The 26,816-nt window shown below is 44.5% G+C and overlaps 1 protein-coding gene across 1 annotated transcript; it reads left to right on the top strand.

Moving 5' to 3' along the window:
• Positions 1-336: 336 nt before the first annotated feature.
• IL13RA1 (interleukin 13 receptor subunit alpha 1) lies at positions 337-14,155 on the top strand. The gene is made up of 10 exons (XM_088538464.1): positions 337-406; positions 3,300-3,457; positions 5,324-5,459; positions 6,908-7,028; positions 8,943-9,127; positions 9,450-9,601; positions 10,831-10,963; positions 11,215-11,311; positions 11,944-12,028; positions 13,480-14,155. The coding sequence occupies exons 1-10, from the start codon at positions 337-339 to the stop codon at positions 13,597-13,599; spliced, it is 1,257 nt and encodes a 418-aa protein (XP_088394590.1). The 3' UTR covers positions 13,600-14,155.
• The last annotated feature ends 12,661 nt before the right edge of the window (positions 14,156-26,816 follow it).

Below are 26,816 nucleotides of genomic sequence, written 5' to 3'. Positions count from 1 at the left end.
GCGGCGCGGTGCGGCCGGTCCCCAGCGGGGGCACCGGGAGGGTCCGTCCCGATGTGAGGGGGGTGTCGCGGTCCCCAGCGGGGGCACCGGGAGGGTCCGTCCCGATGTGGGGGGGGTGTCGCGGTGCCGGTCCCCAGCGGGGCCACCCGCGGTGCCGCCCCCGAGGGGCGGGGGGGCAGGTGGCGGCGCCGCCTCGTCCCGCCCCCGGCGCCGCTCCCGGCTCGGCTCGGCTCGGGTTACCTGGGCGGGCCGCGGCTCTTCCCGGCTGGCCCGTCCCCCCGCGACGGGAAGTGGGAGCCGGGAGCCCGGCTCGGCTCGGCTCGGCTCGGCCCGGCCATGGATCCCCGCGGGGCCGCCGGGCTGTGGTGGCCGCTGCTGGCCCTGGGCTGCGCGCTGGTGGCCGCAGGTGAGGAGGGGGCGCGGGGCTGCGGGCACCGCGGCTAAATCCGCGCAGGAAAAAAATAGTATTAAAAAATAATAAGTCATTTCGCAATAGAATAGAGCCGGGTCGGAGCGCGCCAGCCCTGTGGGGAAGGGGGGATGCTCGGGGCAAGGCGGCTGCGGCGGCTGGAAGCCCCGACGTGGCCGCCGGGCTCGGCCGGGGGAGGCAGCGCAGAGCGCGGCGCGTTCCCGGCAGGAAGGACCGGGACCGGGATCGGGATCGGGATCGGGGCTGGGAACGGGCCGGGCCGCGGGGTGCGCGCGCGTCCCGCGTCCCCGCCGAGGCCGAGCGCGCCCGGGGGGCGACCGAGCCCCGCTTGGCACTCGCCCATGTGCGGCGAGCGCCTGGGCGCTGTTTGGTTTCCTTTGCCTTGCCCGGCTTCGGGGCTCCAAAACCAGCCCCTGGGAGATCCAGGAGGACAAAACGGAGCCGGGTTCCGAGGTGCCGTGAATGCTGCTCCCCCGTTAGGGCACCGGGCAGTAACAGGTTTGCACTGCGCCGCGTTACTGCCGTGAGCTGCGCTGCTGCCTCCTTGCAAGCTTTTATTTATAAGCGAGGGTGGCTTTTAGTTATTTTTTTCCCAGAGAGGAGTAACATTCTTTATATATTTTGTGGCTGACCTTCGAGGTGTTCTGCTAGGTTGTTGTATCCGTGAGATTTTAGTAACAGAAATACTGAGATTGGCCAAGCCACTGAACAAAAGCAGATCTTCGGTCAGATATAACATTAAAGCACGCACCTCAGAACTGTACGGGCTAACCCAGGGTTTCGAGAGATTTTATGTTAATAATATTTACTCTTTTGTTTATAAATCTTGAGTACCCCAGGTTTAACTCTGCGCTGAGCAATAGTTCTGGTTGAGCTTCCAGCTTTCTGTTTCAGATTCACTAAAAGGAAACATGTGGATCATGAGACCAGTGATAAAGCTAAAACCATGTATTGTCAAGGTTTGTTAGTAGTTAATAAAAACCTTGATCAGGAAAAAAATAGAATGCTCAGAGCTGCGTCGTCCTGCTGATTTTTTTTTTAATTGGATCTAAAGGAGTTACGTGATATAACATTGCATTTGTAAACTAAGGCCCCGATGCTGTTACTAAAAATTCTATTTTTTTTTAGTAGAAAAGGTAACAGGCAAAGATGCTGTGGCTGGGCTCAGTGCTCTGAAGAAAGGCTCTATTTTAGTAAGATCTTTAGAGCTAAAAGTTCTCTTTGGTTGTGAGCTCCACGGTAAAAGTTAACAAAACAAAAAGCAAATATCGCGTATTCCCCCTCGCAAAGGAAAAGCTTCAGAGAACAAGCCTGTCTGATGATGCATCCCTGAATGCTTAAAAACTTGCGACAGAGTTAGGTACGGTGTTGCTAAGAGCGATCCTAGTAATTATTCCCATTCTGCGTGTGAATATACACTATGGAACGTGCACACGGATGCGCAAACAGCAGCTCCGTGTGATGTCGACTGTAGCCTGCTCTCTAACCACACAAATGCCTGAGAAACTTCCAGGAATTTGAGGACTTTTAAACGTAATGTTTTGGCAGCGCAGGCTCCAGGGGGTGCAGGATCCCGGTGCCACGGACGCTGCAGCTACTGCTGCAAACTGCTGCTCTGCCCTTGCACCCCTGTGTCCCAGGGGTTTGCACCCATCCGGGTGCGATCCTGCCCTTCTTCCCCAAATCCCGGGAATTTTGACATTGGTTTCCTAGCATGTGCAAGCCCTGGAAGGCCAGGTGCCATTAGTATCAAGTGTTTGTGAAACTACTGCGTAACACGGACGGCTTCTTCCCACACTCGAGTAGGTGGTGGTGCTTCGTTAGTGATACTTGTAGATGCACCGGAGAACCATTTATTTGGCCTCTTTTTAATGTTTTTAATAGTGCACAACACAGTAGCCTTTAATAAAACTCACTTCCATTTTTTCTTAGGAAATCACCCGTTGGTAGCTCTCTCGAGCATTTGATTCTGACACATAATTTACACCATTTTTATCCCGGCAATTTTCTCCTCTCTGCCTAATTCCCCTTCTTCTCTCCTTTCTAATATAGTCTCCAAACTGGGTGACCAAATATTGAGTGTGCTGTGAGTCAGAGCACGGGAGTGGGGTCGCAGATGGACTTGTCTTGACAAGTATCTCTGAGTCAGGGCTCTTTCCCTGCTTTCGTCTTGCTTTTTGGAGGGATAAAAAAAGTGCCGCTCAATTGCGCTGGCAGCAAATTACTGTTTGTCCCACACTGATTTTGCTTACGGTGCCAAAGCGCAGCATTAGAGGTGCAATAGATATGCAATAGAAAACATTGCAATAGAAAACATTGCATGTTGTGGTGGTGGTGGTGGTGTTTCTGACGTTCTTGTTCTTGCTTGGATTGGGCTAGAGCATGGCTGTGAAATGCAATTGCTTTTTCAGGGATTCTTTCAAAAGCTGTGTTGTTAGCTAATTTGTGGATTGAATAAGGCATTAGCTGCTCTGCAAAATTTATGTACAATATTTGCTAAAGCTTCACGAGGCAGCTCACAGCAGCAAACAACTGAAAAACAAGGGCACTGTGGAAGACTTATTTTCCTCCCTCAATAAGCATATGCCACTGCCACCCTACTGTTACCTGCAGCAATTACTTAAAAATTACTTAAAAATAAGCTCTGGAATGGTTTCCTATAATTATCTAAGTGACTGAGGGCAGAGCTAGCAGTAATGAGTAAAAATGTTTTAGTAGACAGTAGCTTATCTGATAGCGATAGGATCAAACAAATATGAGAAGCCGGTTGCCTTCTTTTCCATGGGAGAGTTGAAAATCTGCCAGCGTTATTGATGGTAAATTGTCAAGCAACAGGACTGTTGTTCTCCAAGCTTCTTGTGTCTTTTAGGAGCAGAAGTCCTACCACCTCCATCCAACCTAAACTATTCATTCATCCAAATCTGCAACCTGAACTGGACGTGGAGAGCCCCGGAGAATGTCAGCAGCAGCTGCGACCTCGTGTACTCCAGCGACATCTTCATCAACGAGGTCTCTCAGAACCAAAAAGTAGGTTCCTCGGCTCTCGGAGCTCCTCTGTACTCGTCCAAACGCCAATTAATGCATAATTGTGGTAAAACTGGGTATGTTTGCTTATACATGCGTACACATATAAGTACAGCCTGTAGTTCTTGTTGTGGGATCCAAACCTCAAAAAATGAGTCATGACAGCATGCGGAATATTCAGATCAGAAAAATCTGTCTGTGGCTGTGTGATAAGACAACTGTTACTGATAACTCGCAAGTACCATAATCGTAATAGTGTGTAAAGAATTGCTTCATTATTTATTTTCACAACTTTCTATTAAAAACGTGTAGCTAGGGCAGTCTCCACCCTCATGATACAACGGTGAATTTGCAACGCCGTCTTCCTGCACTTTGAACTCGGGCCAAGGAGGAGGCAGGCACATTCATCTCGGTGTGCGCTGTGGTGGCACTGCGTAGTGTCTCCTGGAGACGATGCCAAGCATTAAAGCATTCCTACATCTGCACTGTCCCAGCACAGGGACTGGCAATTATTTATGGGGCCTGTGTTATGAACCGGACAGATCTGTACCCTCAAAACAACTGCAATATCTGTTAGTTGTGGGCTTTTCCTTCTATTCCCTGGGTTGCATCACTGATGTGATTCATGGCTTGATAGTTGTTTCACCATGATGGAGTGTATTTTTTCAGTGTATTCCCAATCAGACAATACTCTCTCAACCCCTAATTTCTAACTGCCAGAATGCTAAACGTGGAACATAACTTGGCTGCAGGGCTGGCAGCCCTGCTATTTCGGATACAGTTAAATTGACCTTATGTTTTCACGAGGGTGCCTCGTGAAATAGTCCTTTGTCCTTGAGTGCTATTCTAGTTTTACGGCCTGACGTGCGTGGTGGCCTCCTTGCTAGCGCTGCCGTGTTCTCTCTGATCGCTCCAGGATATCCTGGACTTGAAATAAGACGGCAGTTTCTCAAGCAGCTTAGCTGATCTAGTGCCTTAACGCCGCAAACGTCAAGTTTCATTTTTGACATCCCCTTATCTACGGATGGGCTGGGTATTCACAGACCTTTCTGGGAGCCAGTTGAACTTGCTAACTCAGCTGAAACCTGTTTACCTCTCCTGGTAGATTAATTTTCTGCTCGGCTAACAGTCCAATGAGTTTGTGGAAGGGCCTGGCAAATGTCAAGTGAGCTCGTGGAAGGATCTAACAAATGTCAGGGGCAATAAAAGAGCCGTTAGGTGGTTTCATGAGACAGGGTGAACCAGCCTCTATCACCTCATTGATCTGATTGCATTACAGCTGATAGGGTCTACTCTGTTAATGGCTGTCTGATTTCCTTTCTCATGCATTAATGTGATCTACTTGTCTGCAGTTAAGTAGGAGATATCTCCCTGGCCAAATATAAGATGCTTAAGAAAGCGTATGAGAAAGGGGTCTTTTCCCCACTCAAACACTTACGAGCCTCATTTCCAAAACTGGGTGCTCGTGAGCTTCTTGGGCCTGCTGCAGTGTCATTCCACTTAACAGCCATCTGTGGAGTTCTCTTTTGGTAAAGTTTTCCTTTGCTTCATGTACATTCTTCTTATTGCATCTCAGTTAGGTCTTTAGGTCTTCCCCTGTTGGTCACATACACAAGTGCAAATACACAGAAAGATTAAGGTAAAATTGCGCTTGGAAAACTGTAGTGTGCTTATTCTGCATTACCCTTGAAAACTTACTCTGAGTTTCCTCCATTGAGTCCTCTGCATGTCTTCAGAAGGTCATTTCGTTGGGCTTGAGCTGCATTTTTTTTTGTTGGATTCTAATGGTACTCTTATATTAGTAGCAATTTCCTTGTGCATGACACACTGAATGCTCTGATTTTTAGTTTTCCTCCCATTTAAACCTAGGAATGGAGTAGGAGTCTGTTCCGTGTGACCGATATGCTCATGACTGAGGAGATGGGTTTCAAAGTGAGAAGTGAGTGCAAGCACAGCAACGGCAGCGAGCCAAGCAGATGGGTAGAGACCTTGGTCCGGCCACGAGGTAACATTCCAGACAGCAAGACTAAAAGCCAGGCGTGCCAATCCTTGACATAGTCTTATCTTCTGAGCACTTTTAACGAAATATTGCATAAATACATCAGAGCGAGGTATCTCAGGGCAGACCCAGGGAATTTATCATGTAGGAGAGGAAAGAGCAGGATGGCCATGGTAGCCCTGGGCAACACCCAGGCCCATCCAAGGCTGCAGCTGAGAGGATGACGCAGGGAAGAGCAGCTGAGACTCTTTTGGGGGGATTTAGGAAGCTCTGCAGTTGGGAGAGTCTGAGTAGGGCAATTCTGCTGTGTGTAAACCAAGAGGGAGCCCTTTGGCACTTCAAGTCCTATGGGCATTTAAGAGGTATTATTAGGTATTAAATACCTTACTTAATATCTCATGTAAGGTAGTAAAATACTTGTTTTTGTTTTTTTAATCTAGAAATAGGAGGTACATAGAAGAAAAAGAAGACTTTGAACAAGAATTTATGCTTTTTCCTCACAAAAATGTAATTATAATGTGTATTGCCACAGCATATTTTGGATGCCAAGAGCATACATGAGTTCTAAAAACCGATTAGGTAGATTGAGGCAAGAAAGGCGCCAAAAGCAAGAGCTATTACATGCAGTCCTCTATATAACCTGCAGCTGAGGATATCCTTGAACTGCTGCAGACTGGAAGTTTAGAGGTTATAGCAAGGAAATGGGGCTTCTTGCGTTGAATAATAGAAGTCTGTATCTAATCCAGCATCCTGGCTCAGGATGTGTGAAAACGCCTTGCAGACAGGAGAATCTGAGAGCTTCTCAGGTTTGTCTGCGTGTCCTTTGAGAGGGTATTCTGGAAAACTGGGGAAGTGGATCGTTGCGACAACACGTCCTAAACAATTAAAACCCTTGGGGGCTTTAAAAGTATGCTTGCAGAAAAATATTTTGAAGTGCCTCTTGCAACGGGAAAATCAGTTTCATTTTCTTCTACATAGTCACGGCTTCAGTGAGAGCACAAGCTCAGGAGTTAGGAATAAGCTTTGGATTTTCTCTCAATAACAGTCTGGGCTGTTGATTAAAATGATCGCTCATTTTTAGTTTTTGGAGATGTTGCTACATGTTGAAAGAAAAATATTTGATAAGTTGTAATATGTTAATACATTAGGAAAATGTATTTTCCTGGTCATGCAATAATGCAAGATTGAACTGCCAATTACGTTAGTTTCTTTTTAGTTGTCTATTTTTTAAAGAACCAAAGCAACTTCCTTCCTTAACCCTTCAAATTCAATATCAGATAATCCTAAGGAGTAGTGCACAAAGTCATGCCTTGAGAACTAGCTTGAGCTAGAAGTTTTTCAGGTAACTAGAGGTAGAAATTGTTATATCAAATGGGATGTTTCCCTTCTGAAAAGGGGGGAGAAGACTTTGCCAGCAATGCAAATCTCAGAGGCCTTTCCAACTTGCCTCGCAGGTATTCCAGGTACTGCTGCTATGAACTTGGACTGCATCTGGCACAATTTGGAGTACATGGAGTGCAAGTGGCTCGCCGGGAAAAATGCACGCAGCGATACCAACTATACTTTGTTCTACTGGTTGGTATTAACTTCTCATTCTGAATCTTAAACTCATTTAACTCTTTTCTTTAGCTTTACATTTCTTACTTGGTGTGCTCTGTTTGTCCCTTTCCTGTTGTTTTGGAGTATCCGAGAGCACTGTGCATGAGTTCTGGTGCTGGGTCCTGTCCAGCAGAAATCTGCTGAAGGTTCAAGAGGTTGCCGAGTCTTTTCGGGAAGCTGAATATTTACACAAAGTAATAGCTATTTCTGCAGCCCATTTAAAAATAACTGCTGCTACTTATCTTTTTAATTGTGGATTCAGCAGGGAAGAGTCAGAACTGTGCCAGGCAAACATATTTTGTCTTTTCTTTGCTGCCTGACAAACTTGTGTTGCAATTTATGTCACAGCTGCTCACTACTGCATATGTCAGTTCTTAAATCACTGGAAAGTAGTATGGGAGCATTAATAACACTTACCAGTAGTTTTGCTTGTGTCTTCTATGTTGTAAATAATGGATTCACCTTGAAAGTTACAGAGAACATCTTTTTATCATCATCTCTCCTTGCCAATTAACTGCCATAAATAGTCTCTTGTCCTAGGGGAACGGAGTGGTGATTTGAGGAAAAATTAGCACCAAGATCTGTGCACCCTGATCTATGCCTGCTTCTGTGTGTTAATTTTTTGTGTGAAATGCCAGGTTGTAGTAGCTTCTGCAGAAATGTTGAAATTTTATTTCTGAAATCTCTAAATTAGTTTTTTGTCTTATCTGACCTGACTAAATGAACTTCTTCCTTTTTCACTGCAGTGGTAGTTCCACAGCCTAGCTGTTCTTTTAAACACGTTTTGACAGCAAATAGCAGAAAACTGGCTGCGTATATATGTACACAGTGCTTTAGGCTTGAGCTGTATGTGAAAACACTTGGAAGTCAAACTTGATTCCTTCAGGTTCAGTCCTATATTTCCCATAACAAAAAAAAAGGCACTTTTAAGTTTTGAACATGAAAGCTGAGGTGAAAGACTTGATTTGAGGGTTGAAAGATGCATTTTCTGTAATGCAAGGTTTTTTTTCAGAAGTTACTGGATAACAAACTTGGAAAAATAGCACTTTATTCTGTGTTCTTCTTCCTTGGTATTTTCCTGCAAAAGGTATGTTTTTATTGGAAGTAAATACGAGCAAAACATCTGCTTATAACAAAGAAATCCAGTCCCTGCACAGCAATAATGGCTGAAATGGAGCTGATGTATCCAGTGCTGTGTGCTCCGAGTGCCTCGTCTTCCTCAGCCCCAAAGGAGGAATAAAAAGGGGTCTGGGACTGCAAATAAGAGCGACCCCATCTGAAGCTCAGATTATGCTTTTTGGTGGTACAGAGAGATCAGTTCCCCTGGTTTTCTGGGGAGGAGAAGCCCCAGGGATATTTTCCCTGTTGGGACCAAGGAAGAAGGCAGTCAGAGCCTCTCCGTTCCTCAAAGGGAGTGCTGACATTTTGGGGAGAAAATGAGTGCAGTAGGTGAAACAGCTTTCTTGAGCAAGAGCTGGGATGCATTGCTGAAAGTGGTAAATTAACTGTTCCCTCACAGAAGTGAAATTGCCTTGTTGGGAAGATGGGAAGAGATCCAAATTGATTTGATTCCCCTTTTTTTTTTTTTTTTCCTCGAAATTGTTTTCCCCTGGGAAAATCTGGAGCAAAGCTGGAACGTGCTTTCAGTTTTAGTTCTTGAAAACTCTTTGACCTATCTATTTTCTACTACTGGAAACTCTCAAAATAACATTCCTTTTGCAACTTGAAATAAATAACAGGAGACTTTGCTTAACTTTATTTTTACATATGCTATAGCACAACTTTTATGCAGGACCACTTTTTAGAATTTGTAAAATAGTTTTAAAGACAAGTTTTCTCCTATCAATCCTATTTTTCTGAAGCTGAAAAAATATATTTTTATTCTTACAGGTATGAAGGCTTGGGAAATCCTGAAAAGTGCAGCAATTCTTCTATACATGAAGGAATCTTTAAATGCATTTTCAATTTTACCTTTCCCAAGGTCACCAATACTTATCCAACTATCAGTATTTTGATTAAAGATGCTTCGGAGGAAATCAGGCCTTTGTGTGCAAATAAAAATCCTACTACCCTTGGTAAGTTTAATACCACAAAGCAACTGAAGCTTCCTGGTATGTCAATGGGTTTGAGAAATGTGCAGCTTGTAAGCTGTGGGTCAGACAACACGATGAGATGCTCTCTTCTTGTACTCATTTCTGATTTAAGAATTAGCCAAATAGGATCTATTTTGTTTTTCAAAGTATTGAATCCAAATACTCTCTCTTTACTTTTTGGTGCTTGTTTTTTTCCTCTTTCCGTTCCTGCACTCTAGGGTGTGTGTAACGTCTTTCAATACAAGACTTCTTTTCTAACCAGTTATACAGTTTAAAACTATTTTTTTTCTATTTTGCCTTTCAGTAAAACCTGCTACGCCCAAAGCAGTTGCACTGTCAAAGGTTAATGATGACATTCGTCTAGAATGGAGCCAGCCAGACACCTTCCCAGCAAGTTGTCTGTATTACGAGGTGAAATACCACAATGGCGATAAGGACACTGCTCACACAATTAAAGTAACTTTTCCTTGTTTACAGTTACCTGTTTTGTCCTATGTCTCTTTTGTAATTTACAGAAATGATCACAGTAACTCAAACATTCTTTTTAATGCATGATTATATATGCTGCAGGGGAATGGGAATGTTGCACTAGCTGAAAGTGCTGCATGGACTCACTAGATTTTTCTCCCATGCAATAACTTTCTGGTAGTAATAGCTATGCAAGGCCTTGTCTTCTGAATCTTTGCCATCACTTACTATGGCAAAGCATTAATATATAAGAAGAGTCCAATTAAAAGAGGCACAGACTGAAGCAAGTAGCATTTCCCAGGAGATGGACTGTGTTGCAAATACCTATTTGCTTCTCACTGGTATGGAAGGGCTTTGCTCTGTTGGCCTCGTGTTTTCCTATGGTCGGGCTGCTCTCCGTTACATGACTTATTTGGTCTTGGATGTTGTGACTGGATTGCCATAAAGCAAGATTAGTTGCTGGTGTGCACAGGATATTATCCAGAAAATCAAGAGGATTAAAAAAAAATGATGGAGGGTAAGGGGAAAAAACTGTGCTTACGTCATGTATGTCAAAATATGTATATCTAAAAGGCGTTGACTTAAGTGTCTGGATTTGCTCAGTCATGTATCTGAATAATCAGGCTGTCTGTCTGATCTGAAAAGTAAACAACATGATAAATTCAGAAATAAGGTGCCAGCCTTCTCTCAGGGAGCTTATCTGACTGTTTGTCCTATGCAAACGGCTGCAAACTGGTATTGGACCAACATTCTCCAGGAAACCTGGTTCTTAGATCCGATATAAGTGAAGCACTATTCCAGGTAATCTTTTCCACTCTGTGAGGTATCCCAGAAGACTTTCCTGTGGATAAAGCTCAATCCACATTGCTGCGGTGACTGATAGAGGGGATTTCAGCATAAATCACAGATGTTTAGGAAAAAAAAAATAAAAAGCAAAATGCAGATCCAGACACTGAGTCTTAGTTTAATCAGCAGTGCCAAATGTTGTATAATAGGAGTGAGTCAGTTTAAGTGTTAGCCTTGGAATCTTTGTTTTGGCAGCAGTTTTCATCAAGCTGATTGAATGCTATTATGTCCCTTTAATGAAGTTCTGCATTCACAAAAGGATCTTCCATAAAAGCATCCAAAATACATTAGCTGCAAAACAAAAATGGATTTGTAAAGGAGCAAGAGAATACTGGTAATTGAACACAGTAACTTTTTTTTTTTTACACAAGGTTGAAGATAATCGTACTTCAATTCCCAGTGTTGATCCTAATACCAAGTACACCTTCAAGGTGAGAGCAAAACCAAAGCCCGAGTGTTACAGCAGCAAGCTCTTCAGCGACTGGAGTGAGGACAAGAGTATTGGTAAGAACAGTTCTGCTTCGACTCTGTTGACATTCAGTGTTCCTCTGTTAGTCCTCTCTGTTTTTCACTTTCTTAGCAACTTTATCTGCATTACAGTGTGTTTTGAAAAATAAGTTCCTGCCTACAAAAGCATCGTAGTCCAAAAATATTCAAACTGGGAGTTAGAGAACTAGTTTGAGTTAGAGAACTGTCCTTGTTCCTATAAAGCTTTCAGAAACTTTCCTAAATTTCTACATTTTTTTGTCTTGCAGGTGCAAAGTCAGACTCCACATTCTATTTCATTTTAATTATCACCATTCCATTAATAATAGCAGTATCTACGATAATTCTACTTTTTTACCTAAAAAAGTAAGTAATTATATGCCTTTATTTTCAGTACACTGTTTCTGATTAGTCTTTGATTTGCATTATAATTCATTTTGTTTCCAGATAGCTGCCCATGATATGACATTGTTTCAGCAGTAGGTGTTTTCTCCCTAATATATATTGCATTAAAAAAAAAAACAAAGGCAACACTGTGTGCTTCAGTAGTTAGAATTTCAGTAGTTAGGTTGATAAACTAGATGTATGTTCTGGTTGCACTTTGATGAAATCGTGTGTATCTGCTTGCATCTGCTTACAGTTAGTGTCTTGTTGCATAGTCATTGCATCCCCTCTCTTAAGCAATGAAGCCCAAAATAAAAATAGAGAAACTCATTCTGAAGTTCCTTGTACCATTAAAAAAAAAATCTACTCTTGCTGCTGCCCTTGTCACCATTGGAACCTATTCAATATTTGGCTCCGCGTAAACATTCCCATTTCCTTTTGTTTGGGCGAGTGAAAGTGAAAACGGGTCACAGTTGTGCCGAGGATGAAAGCTGGCCCGCGATATCAGCTCGGATCACAGATTTTTCACAACCACACCCAAATCTTGCCTTGAAATGGTGATTTTTAGATTACTGCCCCTTTCACTTAAAACTTGGCTTTTCATTTTTCCAAAGGCTGAAGATATTAATCCTTCCGCCAGTTCCTGACCCTCGAGAAATCCTTAAGCGCATGTTTGGGGAGCAGAATGAGGATTCCCAGGTTAGTACCTGGCTCTTTGGCCAGCTCTTCTGTTGGAATTGGAACCCATAGGCTTCCTTTTCTTTTCTCCAGCTCTTTTTATTATTTGTCTTTATATTTGTAAGTATATATATTGTATGTGGAGAAATATCTACAGTGCCAGGAGTTGTACAGAAATAATTACTTAACAGTGATACAGATCTTCTTATCAAGTTGAATCACTTTTTTTCAGATACATTAATAGAATTTAATTAGATACAATAATAGAATTTAATTATTCTGTTATTTTTGCAGACTTGTAATCCCTTAAATGTTTTTTTTTGCTGCTCCATTAAACTCTTTTTTATGAACATGAAAAAAAGTTTTATGTTTGCTGGTTGCTCCTGTTTATGCCATTGGATAAAACTATTTTCAGAAACATGTAATTATCACAATTGCTGAGCTAGGACATAACTCAAGATCTTTAGCTTCTTGTTGGCAAAAGAACAGAACTAAGGGTAGCTGCTTCAAACTTTGGTTATTGAAAGACTCACTATATGCTCTCATTTCTGGAAAAATAAACATACTGGCTATAGCAACTCTTCTGCAGTTTTTGTATCTGGGTATCTAAACAGAAATAACTCAGTAGCTCTTTATAAAAACAGCTACAAACCCTAACTCAGACCTGGAAATGAGGCATTGCACAGAGTTCTCTGAAGACCATCCTTGCATGGAAGGGACCTTTTGATTCATAGTGATATCTCCAAACTGATGCTGTCTGTGAAGCTTTTACAGAGGGTAGTAACGCTCTGGGTTTCTGGTACCACGTGTTTCTTGGCCATTCTCAGCTGGATTGATGATTTTCCAAGTCTCCTCTCATGGCTTCCCAACTGCAAATAGAGTCCAAAGCTCAGCAGGGCCTCTTGCCATGGGCACATAGCGAGTTTCCCTAATAATAACCTGGAGCCATGAGGATGGCATGGCTCTGCCCTCCTGCTTGACACTTTCTGGATAAATATTTCAACATACAGTGAACTTTACAGGACTAAGATGGGGCCTGCGGCCATCAAGATCATAACAACTGTAGCTGTTTGTCTGGCTTTGAATTCTCTACCTGCTCTAATAACATTACCATGATACCTTCTGTCTTCTAAGAGTTGCGTTGAACTTCCCATCCATGCTCAGGGGCTTGGTGAGGACTATACTAAGTGGCATATTCTGACTCCTCCAGCCTGATCTTCAGGTACTAGCTGTATTTGGGAGGGCACTGCTAGACCTAGGCCAACTTTCAAGTCTTCTTCACTTGCAAAGAGCACAACTCTTTTGTTAACCAGGCCTAATGTCCCTGAGAAATGTATTTTTTTGTGTGCAACTACCTTGGCTTTTCACTGTAATACACCAAATATGTTGTGAAACTGTTATGTCTTACTTTTATTGGCCTGCCATGCTCACCATGAAGAAGCTCTGCTAAATACATTGTTGTTTTCTTTCAGGGTGGCGTAAAGGAGGATCCTGTGAATGCTTACAACAGGTTAATTAAGGAAGAAGAAATTCATTCTTTAGTTCTAACAGAAACTCTAGGGACCTCTTCTTCTGAAAACGAAAACCGATAAACTGTCTTTACAAAGGAATGATGAGGAAAGACTTTTCTTCATGCTCCCTTACCTCAGGTGACAATGTAGATGTGGACCGGCCTCTAAGACATTCACCAACGTTCAACTGAGTCCTTTGTGAACCTTCTTGTGGGTATGATACTCAGAAGAAACATCACCAACACTGGCCATTCCTCCATCTCTGCTGGAAACGCTCATCCTGGATCTTTCAAGATGAGCCTGTACATAAACTTAATCTGTTTGCACTCATGTTTGTGCCTGTGGTTAGACTGTAAATAGGCTTTTTGTGGAGCAAGCACTGCAACTTTGCTGACGTCCTCGGTTGTGCTTTGCAGCAGGTGAGATGAGGCTCGTTGGCAGCCCGTGGCTCGTTCCTGCATCCGAGTGGATGTGCTGCGGGACGCCGGAGCCGGTGGATCATTGGTGATCAGCCCATAGTTGGGTAGGGGGCTTTCCAGAGCCCATTTATGGGCCAGTCTTTGGAAGGTTTTGGTTGATGTGCTTCAGCTGTGGGCTCATCAAACCCAATAAAAGAGAGTTCTGTTTTGTTTTTAAATGTATGGGAAAAGCCTCTTCACCTTCCAGGAGTGTTCAGTCTACTCATAGAACAGTTTTATGTTTTTATTATTTTTTTATCCTTTCAGGTCCCTGTCCTCAGGCTGCTTAGCTTGCCTCCATGAACTACTTAGTCTTATTTTGTTTTAAATGATAAATAGAGTTCTTCACCTGTGTTGTCCTGTGGCTGATGACTCTGCATTGAGTCGCACCCAGCTATGATTCTCCTTTGGCCACGCTGGCCTGAAAGTGCCTGATTTTGGAGGGTAAATCAGCCTGAGACTGTTTAGCAAAATTCCCAGATAATGGATGTGTGAGCTTAAGGACCCGTGGTCAAATGCTGAGCACATTTAAACCGCAGAAACTGAATTCAAGGACTTTTAAGACTCATCCTCTCTGCAGAGCTGATGGACTTGGTGGAAGAGGGGATGACAACCCTGGCTGACAGTCTGGGGGATAAGCTTTGTTCTTTCTCTAATGAAAAACTTCCTCTCTTGGATCTCAGCAATTTAAAAGTAAGGTGCTCATTTGACTTTTCAGAATTTTCTCCAGCATTTGCATTTGCTGCAGCAGCTTGATTTCTTCTTTTTTTTCCTTGCAAATCACAAATTGGTTTGTTCCTTTTTTTTTTTTTTCCATGGTTTCGTTTTGAGGTGCTTTACCCATCAGAATTCAGTGTATGGTGTCTGGCACAACTGTGAATTTTCTGTGCTCGAAATTGTGAGCGTTGGGCTGTACCTTGTGCTGCAGCGGTGGTAGCAGCAGCACCCTGATTGTGCTCTGAGAAAAGGAGGCAGATTGTAATGGGGAGAAGGGGATTTGTGCAAACTGGCTGTGTTTAGCAGTCAAGGAATTGCTTGTTCCTGGCAGTTTTCTGAGCAAGTAAGTATATGCAATTTGGGGCAGAAAATCTTGGAAGTCTGGGAACAGACCCTCTCCAAAGATTGCCAGAGACAACTTCTATTGCCACTGATTTAGCCTTTAAATTCAAATTGGATTCAATCAAAAATTGGAAGGGAAGAACTACTTTTTTGGATTATCCCATTCTGTGAGAAGTAACGCTAATGGAGCTTTGCCTTGAAACTACACACTTATGTCCTGCATCCCCTCTGTGTTCCTTGCGTTCATAAATCCAGTTGCTTTTCCTTGGACCTCTCAAAAATAATTTCCTCACATGTCTTCACACTAGCTACTGGTGGCAGAATTAGGAGGAGGAATGTGGCAGAACTAGCAGGCCACGTAAGAGCTTATAACTTTTACTTAAAATCAAGCTTAAAGAAAAAATCAAAATTGGTTAACGAAATAACAGCGAAGTCTCAGGGATTTCAGTGAGATGTAACAAAACTCAGGTTTTACAAAATCAGCTAGCAGAAATGTTTGATGTTCCGGTGGTAGAGGCACAGTGTGGGACAAAGAATTTCTTAATTCCTTTGCCAACACAACTCCCTTCCCCCTCTCCCAAGATCCATATTATGACAGATAAAAATATTTTTCAAATCTACCTCATATAGAATGTTGCTAATTATAGATTACTAGAGTATAGATTACAAGCAGAAACATATATAAGGCAGCATAATGGTGTAATCTGAAGTTTTATGGCCTTTGGTAAAACTGTCAAGGAAGAAGATCCTTGGTACTTTGTCCTGAAGTGTCTTTTACTCTGTTTCGGGGTTGGTAACAAAATCAAAATGTATTTTTTTATAAAAACGAAGCAAATTCATAAAGCAAAGGGAAGAAAAAGATAGATGAATGTGCTAGGCCAAAAGGAAGTCTTAAGTGGGAAGGATGATTTATATCTTGTTAAAAATCACTTGAGTAATTCTGTATTTTCTGACTAATGGTTATTGACACTCCCTAACTCACGTATTTCTTGAGTCTGTTTTGGCGTGTAGAGCAAACATCTCAGTTTATGTTAATCTTTAAATTCTCTTGTTTATGGTGTGTGGTCTTTCTTTTTTTCCGCTTGAAATTTTCTTAGTTTTGCTAGTACTTTTTCTTCACTGCAGTTACTTGATTTGTAAATTTGTTTAAAGAATGAATAAATGTGTTTGAATTTTTTTGATATAATTTCATGGTTTTTTGGTGTGTTGTGAAGATAAGCTGAGGCAGAAAAAAGGCAGTTGTTCAATAAGAGAAGCACGTTTGAGTCATGCAAAACAGAGAGAAGAAAAGCTAAATATGACCCTGTCCTCTTCTATTTTCAGTGCACTGGGGTCTGCACAGCAGCACGGCGGTAGTTTGGGGAGGTAGTTTGGGTAGTTTGAGTAATGAAGCTGGGATGGAGTCGTGGCTCCACATCGCACTGTTTTCTTGTGCTGTTGGTGTGTTTTATTTCATAACCCAAGAAAGAATTCAGAAATTCTCCATCTGGAACTTAACAAAGGTTGCTCTGACCTTACCAAAAGTCATTTCAATCTGTGATGTTCTGGTTAGCTGTTGAAGTCTTTAGAAATGTCAGGCTGTTTCACTGATGAAAGCCATTACCTAGATGTCCAGATCCAAACGTGTTCAAGTGCCAAATAAACACATTAGCAAGGCCTTCTTCAAAGGGCTCAGAGAAAGAAGCCTTCCTCCCCTTCAGGTCAGTGCCTGGATTGTTCAAAATTAAGGAATAAAAGTGGGAAGTTTAAAAATTAAGAATATTTGATTTTTTTTTCTTTTCCTGTTTTCAGTTTTGTTGGCCGTAATGACCACCTTTAATTTTATTTGATGCCCTTTTTTTAGTTCAATAAATACCATGTGAAACACAAAAATACTTGTATAGGTTTTCTATATTTGGCACACTTCAAGCAATTAAATGCTCTTGTTTTTGTGAATTTTTATTGATTTCAATCAGGATAGGGCATAACTTGAAGTAAGTCAATGAATGGGCAGACTAGATTTCAAACCATGACATTTTAATGCTTACTAGGTAGAACTGTGATCTTACTGGGAATTTCCATTCAATGTTAAGTCTTCAAAGTCTTCAATAAGTCTCTGAATTCAAACTTTAAGTATTCAGAATTTCCATTGGAAGAGAAATGTTGATTTTTTTTTCTTTTCTTCTCTGTTTTTTCAAAAAAGAACTTTCCGTTTGGGAGGGTTTTCCCCTCAGCGCGGTGAACGGAGGAGGTGGGTAGCTGGAAGTGCAGGTAGATGCAGGGCACCGAGGGCACCCCTTGCCCAGGAAGGTGGTGGGACGGTCAGTGCGGGAGGTCTAGCCATGCACATCATGGAGCTGTTGGCAGGAGAGCTGCCCATGTCACCAGACGTCCATCAAGATCATTTTAAAATACTTTAGTTTTGCTCATAGGGTTCCTGCTGGAAGCGCTGTGTCAATTGGCCCTGATCTATCACCAGCTGCAGGAACGTGGCTTCTAGGTGATAATTACCAGCCAGATGTGAAGCCAGATTAACATCTTTCTACTTGAATGGGTTTCCTGCTGGCTATGTTGAATCACAGTTAAAAGTAGGTGATTTAAGATCACTATGATGTAAATAAGTCTACACTATAACCACAGCAAAGCAGCCTGGGTTTGGGTGGGAAGAACAGGAGAGAGGCAAATTTTGAGGCCCGGAAATCGTGTTTCAGGTTGATAAGGTGTAAGAACCTGAAAGCTTTTTGATGCCTTTTTGTTTTTGATGTTCTCTTTCCTCCAGCTATGTCTGCTAGGTCAATGGAATTGTTTTTCTTTACTTGTAAGCCCTGCCCGTTTATCCTTAGCATGTCCCTTCTCCAGGAGTGCAGTTATCACAAACTGTGCTCTTCGAGTGAAAGCTGAGCGCTCCTGCCATGGCAGAGCTGTGAAACAGCCGGGGCTTTCTAGTACTAATCTCTGTTCCTTGTTTTCCCTTTGCCAAAGTCTTTGAATTATTTTGATGCCAATTCCACAAAGCATCTATAAAGAGATGCTGTCCAGTTAAGGCATAATTGTATTCTTAGGTTAGTGCACTGAAGTTTTGCTGTATTTAATTTGTCTCAATTTGCTAAAATGGATTTGGATAAGAGTACCAAAAACTTAGCAAGATTGAGGTTGTTAAGGCCTGAACATCAGTATCAAATTTTGGAACTTGAGCTAATTTATTAAGCTAGATGCCAAGGCAGGAGGAGTGACTTGAGCTGGGAGTTAAGCTGATGTCTTGCTTTCATAGTGGAGCTGGTTTTACACCTTTGCAATAAAAACACACCAACCTCATGCTTCAGGCTAGAAACAAATTGGTGTGAATGGGAATCCTTTGTGTTTGACCTGATCAAAGGTCAATTCGATCATGCAATATCAACTGCTGCTGTCTTGGCAATCTCTGTACATTTACAGTGTAATTCGATAGGGTTTGAAATCTCAGAATCCAGGTTTCCTTAAAGGTTTCTTTGCCACTTTTCTTGAATCTGCTTTAATGGGGCAGATGGGAACAAAATCTCTTGACTTTTAACAGTAGCACTGTGAGCACTGAACTACCTTAATTTGCCTGTTTTGCCCCTTAGAGCATTTCACCTTCCTACACTACAAACCTCTGAGACTTTCAAATTTCCTTCCTTCATGCAAAATGTAGGTGTAGAAACTCTGACAGTGCCAGGTACGCGTCTGAACTGGGCATAAATTACTCAGCCCTCCAACTGTCAAGGGTTCAGCTGCAACAGGGAGTTGTTCCAGCTGGGGCTGTTTTCTTTTAAATTCCCATCCTATCATGCACTGAAAGAATATTCAACTGCACATAACCCCACTTAGACCAGCAGGAACTAAGGCAGAACCATTAGTTAATGTTTTTCCAGTAGACTTCCATATAGCTTTTGTTGCATATAAGACTTCTGGTCATTTCTCTTTTTTTTCCCATTTTTTCTCCTATAAGGAATAAAACATAGAAATCCCAATAACTTGACAGTGGAAAGGACTCTGCCCTTCTGTGCACTGGTCTTCATGGGCTGTGTTTGAGTTTAGCTTGGAGCAAAAATCCTGCTGGCTTGAGAAAACCGGACCATTTTTTATCAAGTGCGTAACATTAGCTCTTTTGATTATGGGGGATATGTAAAGTGATATTGAACGTGTGTTTATTAAAGTACATGTAAGGCTGAAAAAGTCCTCAGGGCAGCATTGCCTTGGTGCTCTGACTCACAACAGGAGCAGAACTTTGTGATGGATGTTTGTCCAACTGAACCAACTTGGAAAAGTAGCTCGAGTCAAAGTCTCCCTAGATGGCCGGCTGCACTGCTGTGTCCTCCTTAATTAGGAAACTCCCCTAATAACTAACCTAAATCGACTTGCTGCAGTTCAAGCTGATTTCTTACCCTGACACCCATTGCCCTGCAGTGAAGTTGCTTAGCAGCTATTTTGCATTTGGAAATATAACCCTTGGTTCTCCCTCTCTGCTGCTTTGAAAATAAGAAGAAAAAAAAAAAAAAAAGCATCTTCTCCTGGTTTATATTTTCTAAATCTTTCATTATTCTTGCTGGCTTCTCTAGGGTGAAGTTGCTTTCTAAGCAAGGCAGCAGCATCCCCAAAAGAGCACGACAGTTAGTTAGCTTGTTTGCCTGTCAGTCTTTCCCTGCTATATCCGGAATGAGGGTGTTCTTTTTGTTTGCTTGGTTTTGTTTTTTGGCAAGAGACAATTGTACTATTAGTTCTGAGTCTGTGGCTTTCTACAATTCCAGATCTCTTCTAGCAATGACGTTGCCTTGTTAGTCATTCTTGATATTGCAAAACTGATTTGGCCTCCCTGCGACTAATGCTTTTAACATTTTTATTGAATTCCATCTCTTTCATTTGTGCTTTCATGCCATTTAGAGAAAATCTAGCAATTTTTTTTCATGCTGTATGTCCCTAAGCATCTTTGTAATCATTCTTCACTCGGTGTAATCCATGGAGAGTATTATATCACAGAAGCAGACGAATTAAGATGCTGAATAACGCTGCTATCCTGACAGGCTTCCATAAAACATCCGCACTCGCCATCCCGCTGGGCAGTCGAGTGCTCTTTAAGGGATTTTGTTTTCAGCCAGCTGCACATCCATTTCAGTGATTAACTGTCACATTTCCTCAAGTTGATTAGAAGGATGTTGCCCTGCGCGTTAGCCCTATCAGAAAAGGAAACCGGATTGGTTTGGCGCAAACTGTTTTTGATGCTTGATTAGATGTTGCCTAGTAAACACGGAGAAGAAAAGGCTGCAGAATTGTTTGCTCTGATCCAGAGTTTCCCTAGGGATGGAGCTGGACAGAAGGATCGATAATTTCATGGGTGTCTCCTTTCTGAAGACAAACATGATGTTTGCTGCTCACTTCTGGAGGCTTCTGTTTGCTGCAGAGCTTGGAGAACGCCGTGTGCTGCAGCTCGTCTCGCCAGCAGCAGCTTTGAGCTCCAGGAACTGGAGACATCCTCTTCTCCAGCCCGCTCCCCTCCTGGCCCACCTGCCTATTTGCTTCTTAAAATTTGCTCTGGCCATATTTGAGCATAAAAATTAAAGCAGAATATATCACACTTCATTGCAGCACTGCAGCAGGCTTATTCTGCCCTTTCCCATTCGTGCACTAATCTGGATTTTTTTCTTTTCCTTTTTTCTTTTTTAAGCTTCCAGTGTATTCAGACACTCTCTTCTCACCTGTTCTGTCCTATATTAGCTGGAATTCCTTTCAGACTGTTGCTCTTGACATCCTCAATCATGTCCGAGGTCCCAGGGCAGGATGGGGAACTTGGGGCTGGACCCTGAAGAGGAAAAGAACATCCTCAAGGCAGTGGAGTTAACCAAGGCAGCGACCACCAATTACAGCATGCAGAAAACAGGATTTCTTGTCACCCAGCTGCCAAGCCAAGCTTCTCCTTCTTGTCCCGAGTCCCCATTGCTCTACCAAATGAGGCAGGAGGGCGAGTGGGTGGTGGGAAAGTGTCACACACGTCACCCCCAGTGCCAAGAACGCTCAAAAGTGTTTTGATGCCTCTCCTAAATAATTTCCTTTCTTTACATGTATTTTTGCACACTTCTCAGCTGCAGTTTTCGAAGTGTTTCCGTTTATGGTGTTGGAAAGTGCACGGAATGCAGATTTTTGCTGTGGTCTTGAAGCAGAATAAAAATGGGAAGTGTATCCTAAAAAACAGAAGCCAGAGAGTTTGGGACTGGGACTGTTACACTGATACAAAATCTAATGTACGTTAAAAAAAAGGAGAGATTTTCATCTTTCCAGGACCCCGATTTGCAATACTGGTCTCTGAATGTTCTCATGCAACCTTTTATTTTATGTTTGAGTTGGGAAATTGAAGAGCATCATTTTAATGCACATGGGTTTGGTATTGTTCGTTTTATTCCAGCGAGCACTTCCAGAGCTGCTAATTTACCATAGCACTAGTGCGATCCATGCAGATCTGTGGTTGCTGGTATTAGAGTGAGCAGCTCCCCAGGAAGCAGAGGCAGCGCTTACACAAGCCCGAGCTGATTCAGCTCCTCTATGGCTTCGCTTCCTCCAGAGGAAATGTAACACCCTGTCGAGGATTGGGAAATGTTCCGTGTTCGTTTATTTATTAAAAACAAAAGAAAAAGTCAAGAGGAAGAGGAAGCAGAGCTCTAGTGCAGAGCAAACCATCACCGAGCTGTTCTCTCTGCAGCAGCTATTGGTGCACAGCCCGGACGGAACCGCCGTGCCGGGCGGGTCGGGATGGAAGCAGTTAAACTGTTCCCAGCTATTCCGCATCCCCAGGCAGGGAAGGGAGAGCCTCTGGCGCAGGGAGGACACGGACACCTGCGGCAGGGCAGGATTTTGAGCCGCTGTCTGAACTTGCGCGTGGCTGTGAAACCCCAGAGACCACAAAAAAAGGGGACGAGCTCCCGGCATCCACACTTTTCCTCTGCAACGTTTTGACAGTGGTTTGCCAGGGATGCATTTTCTGCTATACTGGGCATTGGTGCCTTTCCGAATGCTTTGGAACACAACCATGATTTTTTTCTTATTTAAAAAATAGCCATGACAAAGCAGAGGTGATTTTCTAAATGTGTTTCTCCTCATATTCTATTACATTTACTTCCTGACTTGTCGATTATTCTTCCAGCTTTATTTCCCTCTAGGTCAGATCAACAAAATAAGTTTGCAAAGGAAATAATTTCCTCGGCATGCGCAGCTCGTAATGCCACGGACAGACTTGTTAGCACATCCATGTCCCTGCATCTATTATAAATGAGTTGTGTGCGTCCTCTACAGGAACTGGTACACAATTAATGCTTTTATTGTCCTGGCTAATTCTTATGAGGTGCCTTTAAGTGAGGGATATGGAAACAATTGACAAGGAATCTTGCTGTTTTGTGTAAGTTTAAGCCATTTTCTTTTTGTAATCTTGTTACAAAAGTGAAATAAATCCTTCTTCTTTTTTTCTTCCATAAACAAGCCTGTGTTATTTTAAATATAAATCCAGATAAAATTGAAGAGAGTAGCATGTTGTATCTCTAGAAATGCAGATTTCACACTGAGTGATTGGCATTGGCACAAATAGAGTGTTAGTTCCTGAACCATAGCATATCAATTTTCCCTTTTTTTTTTTTTTTTTGATGCAACCAAGGGCCAATTCCCGGCTCTCCCTTAGTAATAAGCAAGGAGAACGCTTTGTTTTCCAGTGGGAGCCAGAGCCCTTTGTCTGCAGGAGCTGGAGCAGCGGGAAGATGCCGAACGCCGCGGGATGGGTGACAGCGCTCGCATCCCTCGTGCCCGGTGACAGCCGCGCCGAGGCCGTGCCGACACCGTGGACGTGCCACCTGCAGCAGTCAGTGCTGCAGCACAACTAGCTCCTCGCCCGGCCTCCTGGTTTTTGGGGGTTTTTCTGTGTTTTGTTTGTTTTCTCTTAAAGCGGGGAAGTCCCCGCTCTGCTCAGCTGCCCTGGGCGCGCGGCGCTGCCGGGAGGCGACACTGGGGGGCAGGAGTCTCCTACAAATGGGGCCACCGGTCCCTTTGCCAGGTGGCCACCTCCAGCACGGGCTGCTGCGTGTCCCCCTGCTCGCCCCGGCGTTCCCCTGCTCGCCCCGGCACCCCCCTGCTCGCCCCGGCACCCCTGCATACACCCAGCTCCTAATCCCGGGCACGAACCCAACGTGCATGAGCTACAAGAGGAAACGGCGTCGCGTTGTGCTGGGGGAGGTTCAGGTTAGAAATTAGAAAAAAAAAAAAAAATCTACCCAGAAAGAGTAGTCAAGCATTGGAATAGGTTGCCCAGGGAAGTAGTGGAGTCACCATCCCTGGCAGTGAAACGTGTAGATGAGGCACTTAGGGACACGGTTTAGCAGGATGGCGGTAATGGGTTTACAGTTGGACTGGGTGATCTTGAAGGTCTTTTCCAGCTATAAGGATTCTGTGAGTCTATGCACCCAGTGAGACCCAAAAGGGCTCTGGTTGAGGTGCAAAACACAGCCCAAGGGTGAGCAGGGAGCAGAGAGCCTCTGGAGCGGGCAGGAGCAGAGGCCTGGACACACGTCCCATTCAGTGCACAGCTGCTGGGAGCTGCCTGCAGCTGTGTCGCCTGGAGTTATTAATTATTAGTAGTATTATTATTAAGCACGGAAAACGGGTGAGGGATGCCTGTGACCGCGTTACCCAAGAATTACCCAATCTCAGAGTTCAGCCTCATTTTCCTCCCTTCACTTTGCAGAGAGGGCTCTGGCAACCCCCTCCCTGGCAACAGAGCCAGTGTCGGGTATTTTAGGCAAAAATCAGTTTCCCTGCTTCAAGCGGATCAGTGTTTCCTACCACACAAGAGCGAGCAGCTCCTGACCTTTGGCCAGTTGCCCTCGCAGGCTGCGGTCGGGCCAACGCTGCATCCTGTTTTATTGCTGTTGGGCAGAGAGGAACCTCATGAGGTTCAACAAGGACAAGTGCAGGGTCCTGCACCTGGGCAGGATAACCCCAGGCACCAGCACGGATTAGGGGTTGACCTGCTGGAAAGCAGCTCTGTAGAGAGGGATTTGGGAGTCCTGGGTGACAAGTTAACCATGAGGCAGCAACGTGCCCTCATGGCCATGAAGGCCAGTGGGATCCTGGCTATACCAGGAGGAGCGTTGGCAGCAGGGCCAGGGAGGGGATCCTGCCCCTCTGCTCAGCTCTGGGGAGGCACCTGGAGCATTGGGGGCAGTTCTGGGCTCCCCAGGACAAGAGGGACATGGAGCTTCTAGAGAGGGTCCAGGGCAGGGCCATGAAGGTGATGAAGGGACTGGAGCATCTGTTGTGTGAGGAGAGACTAAGTGAGCTGGGCCTGTTTAGGCTAGAGAAGACTGAGGGGAGATTTGATCAATATGTACCTGAGGGGTCAGTGTAGGGAGGATGGGGCCAAACTCTTCTCAGTGGTGGCCAGTGACAGGACAACGGGTACAAGTTTAAACACAGGCAGTTCCACCTCCATGTGAGGAAGAACTTCTTTCCTGTGAGGGTGCCAGAGCCCTGGCACAGGCTGCCCAGAGAGGCTGTGGAGGCTCCTTCACTGGAGATCTTCAACTCGCCTGGATGCCACCATGTGCCCCTGCTCTGGGTGTCCCTGCTGGAGCAGAGGGGTTGGACTAGGTGATCCCTAGAGGTCCCTTCCAACCTCAACCATTCTGGGATCCTGTGGCTCTGAGGTCCAGCAGACGGATGGTGCAGTCGTGGGTGCTGCTGGAGCCTCCCGTGCCACTTCGCATCCCTCTGTGCTCCAGGTGGTCCCTGGGCACCATCACGCTGTGGACGGACAAACCTCCCCAGAGCATCCTGAGCAACTTGGCATAAATGTGGTCCTATAAGATCCCAATGAATCAATGCAATGGGACAAGCTGACGGTGCTCCGGGTCTGGCCTGGCTTGGAAGAGCTGCCTTGGAGCAAGTACATTGGGAAAAGCATTGAGCAGAGGGCAAAGCATCGAGCAAAAGCAGAGGGCAGATGGGGGTGCCAGGTCCTCTTTGAAAGCCTGAGATGACAGGGAACAGGGACGTTTTGTTAATAAGCCACTAATGACAGTCTCCTTGAGGTTTCTTAAAAGTTAATAGCTTGGCTCTACCTTGCCTCTTGTTCACTCTGATGTCAGCAGCCAGAAATCCGGTTAAACCAGCCTGACTTGCAAATGAAAGAAGTGTGTGATCTGGTGTCTTATCTCTCCCCCGCCCCCAAGCCTCCGTCCACTCCAGGCATCATAAGGAGCTAATTGACTTTTGAGCTTCCTTTTCCTGCTCCAACACCTCAGGTGACTTCGTTATTTTCTCTCAATTTTGTTTCCTAAACAAATGAGCTTCAAAGTCGGTGCTGGTGCAGGTGTCGGTGATAAATACCTCCCAGAGAGCTGGGGGGAAGGCCCTGCTTCACCAGCTGCTTGCTGCATCTTTGAGGGGAAAAAAATGCAGTTTGTGGTTTTGCCATCTTACACCTCACCCTGGTGGGAATTAACACCTAGGAATGATGCCGGTCGCATTCCTTAGTCTCCCTTACCCCCCAGAGCAGAGCCAGGAGGGAGATTTTGATGGAGAAGACTGGCATGGAGCAGTTTTGCAGGAAAACTCAATCTTCACAGGAGCACAGCGCTGTCCAGAGCAGAGAAGGAGAGATGTCCCAGGGGGTTGCCCCCTGGTTGGGGGCCAATCCAGAAGGGACATCTCTGACTTGGAGCAGGAGCCTGGTCCTCCACAGCCTGGCAGCAAGCCAGGACCAGGCACGTTGCCAGGCTGTATTTCCCTCTCCTCACCTGGAGCCTCTGGGAATCAGTGGACACTTGGAGGAAGCTGTGAGATGCCACCAGGAAGCCGTAAATGTGACTGTGTCCTGCTGGCCCTGAGGTGACAGGGCACCTATGCCAGCCCCAAGGAGCAGCAGGAGATGCTCAAGCACCACAGGAGAGCAGGCAACTGGGCAAAGAGGTGCTGCAGGGGGAAAGCTTGGGACGCTCAGGGCTGCAGACGGGAAGAGCGGGATGCTGCCAGGCCTTCAAATGCCCACCAAAATGTGGGAACAACTGAAGAGTCTTCAATCCACCCCAGCTTTAACCGCCCTGGAGGTGGCTGCAGCCAAGGCTCCAGGAAGGCCATGTCTGTGTCCAGCCTGGCTGTGATGAGTTCTCAGCATCTCTGACTGAGCCTGGAGGAAGAAAGGGAAAAGGAGCAAAAGGGACCCAGGGCAGGGGTCTCCAGATGGAGCCACGAGGAAACCCTGCCAGCAGCTGGCTCGTACCCTGCATCTCTTCCCAGCCCCTATTTTCCTGCTATTTAGGCTGCTTCTACAAACTGCTCTGTTTCCCTAATGTGCCCACCTGGCCCAGGCCCAGCAGTTCGTCTTTTGGCTTCTTCAAGCCCTTTTGGGAGGCTGGGGTGCTCGTCTTCTCCATGAGTTGATGTTTAACCAAGTGGAGCCTATTTTGTTATAATGATCTTTCTGCATTGGCACCATTGCCCTTGAGCCTTCCCTCTCATCCTCCCTGAAGTTTTCAGTCCGTCAGCACCTTCCTTGATGGGCCCTGCCATGGACACGTTCTCCTCAAGGTGACTGCGCTTTGCATTTATTCTGCTCAGTTTGCAGCCTCCCATATTGTCTCTGGTTTTCTGTTTACACAGTGCTATGGACAGAAAATGAAATTTTCCTGGTAAAAACTACGCACCTGAAGCATTTTCTTTCCTATAGGATCCATAAGCTGCAATGAAACCCACAGAATGCTGTAATTCTGCTTGTCCTTGAGTTCAAAGAGTAGAGAATAGATACAGTTATAT

The sequence above is a fragment of the Tinamus guttatus genome, unplaced genomic scaffold, assembly GCF_059628265.1.
Source record: "Tinamus guttatus ecotype Peru unplaced genomic scaffold, ASM5962826v1 Tinamus_guttatus_pri_ptg001087l, whole genome shotgun sequence".
Lineage (NCBI taxonomy): Eukaryota > Metazoa > Chordata > Aves > Tinamiformes > Tinamidae > Tinamus > Tinamus guttatus.
This window is presented reverse-complemented; position numbering and strand designations above follow the sequence as displayed.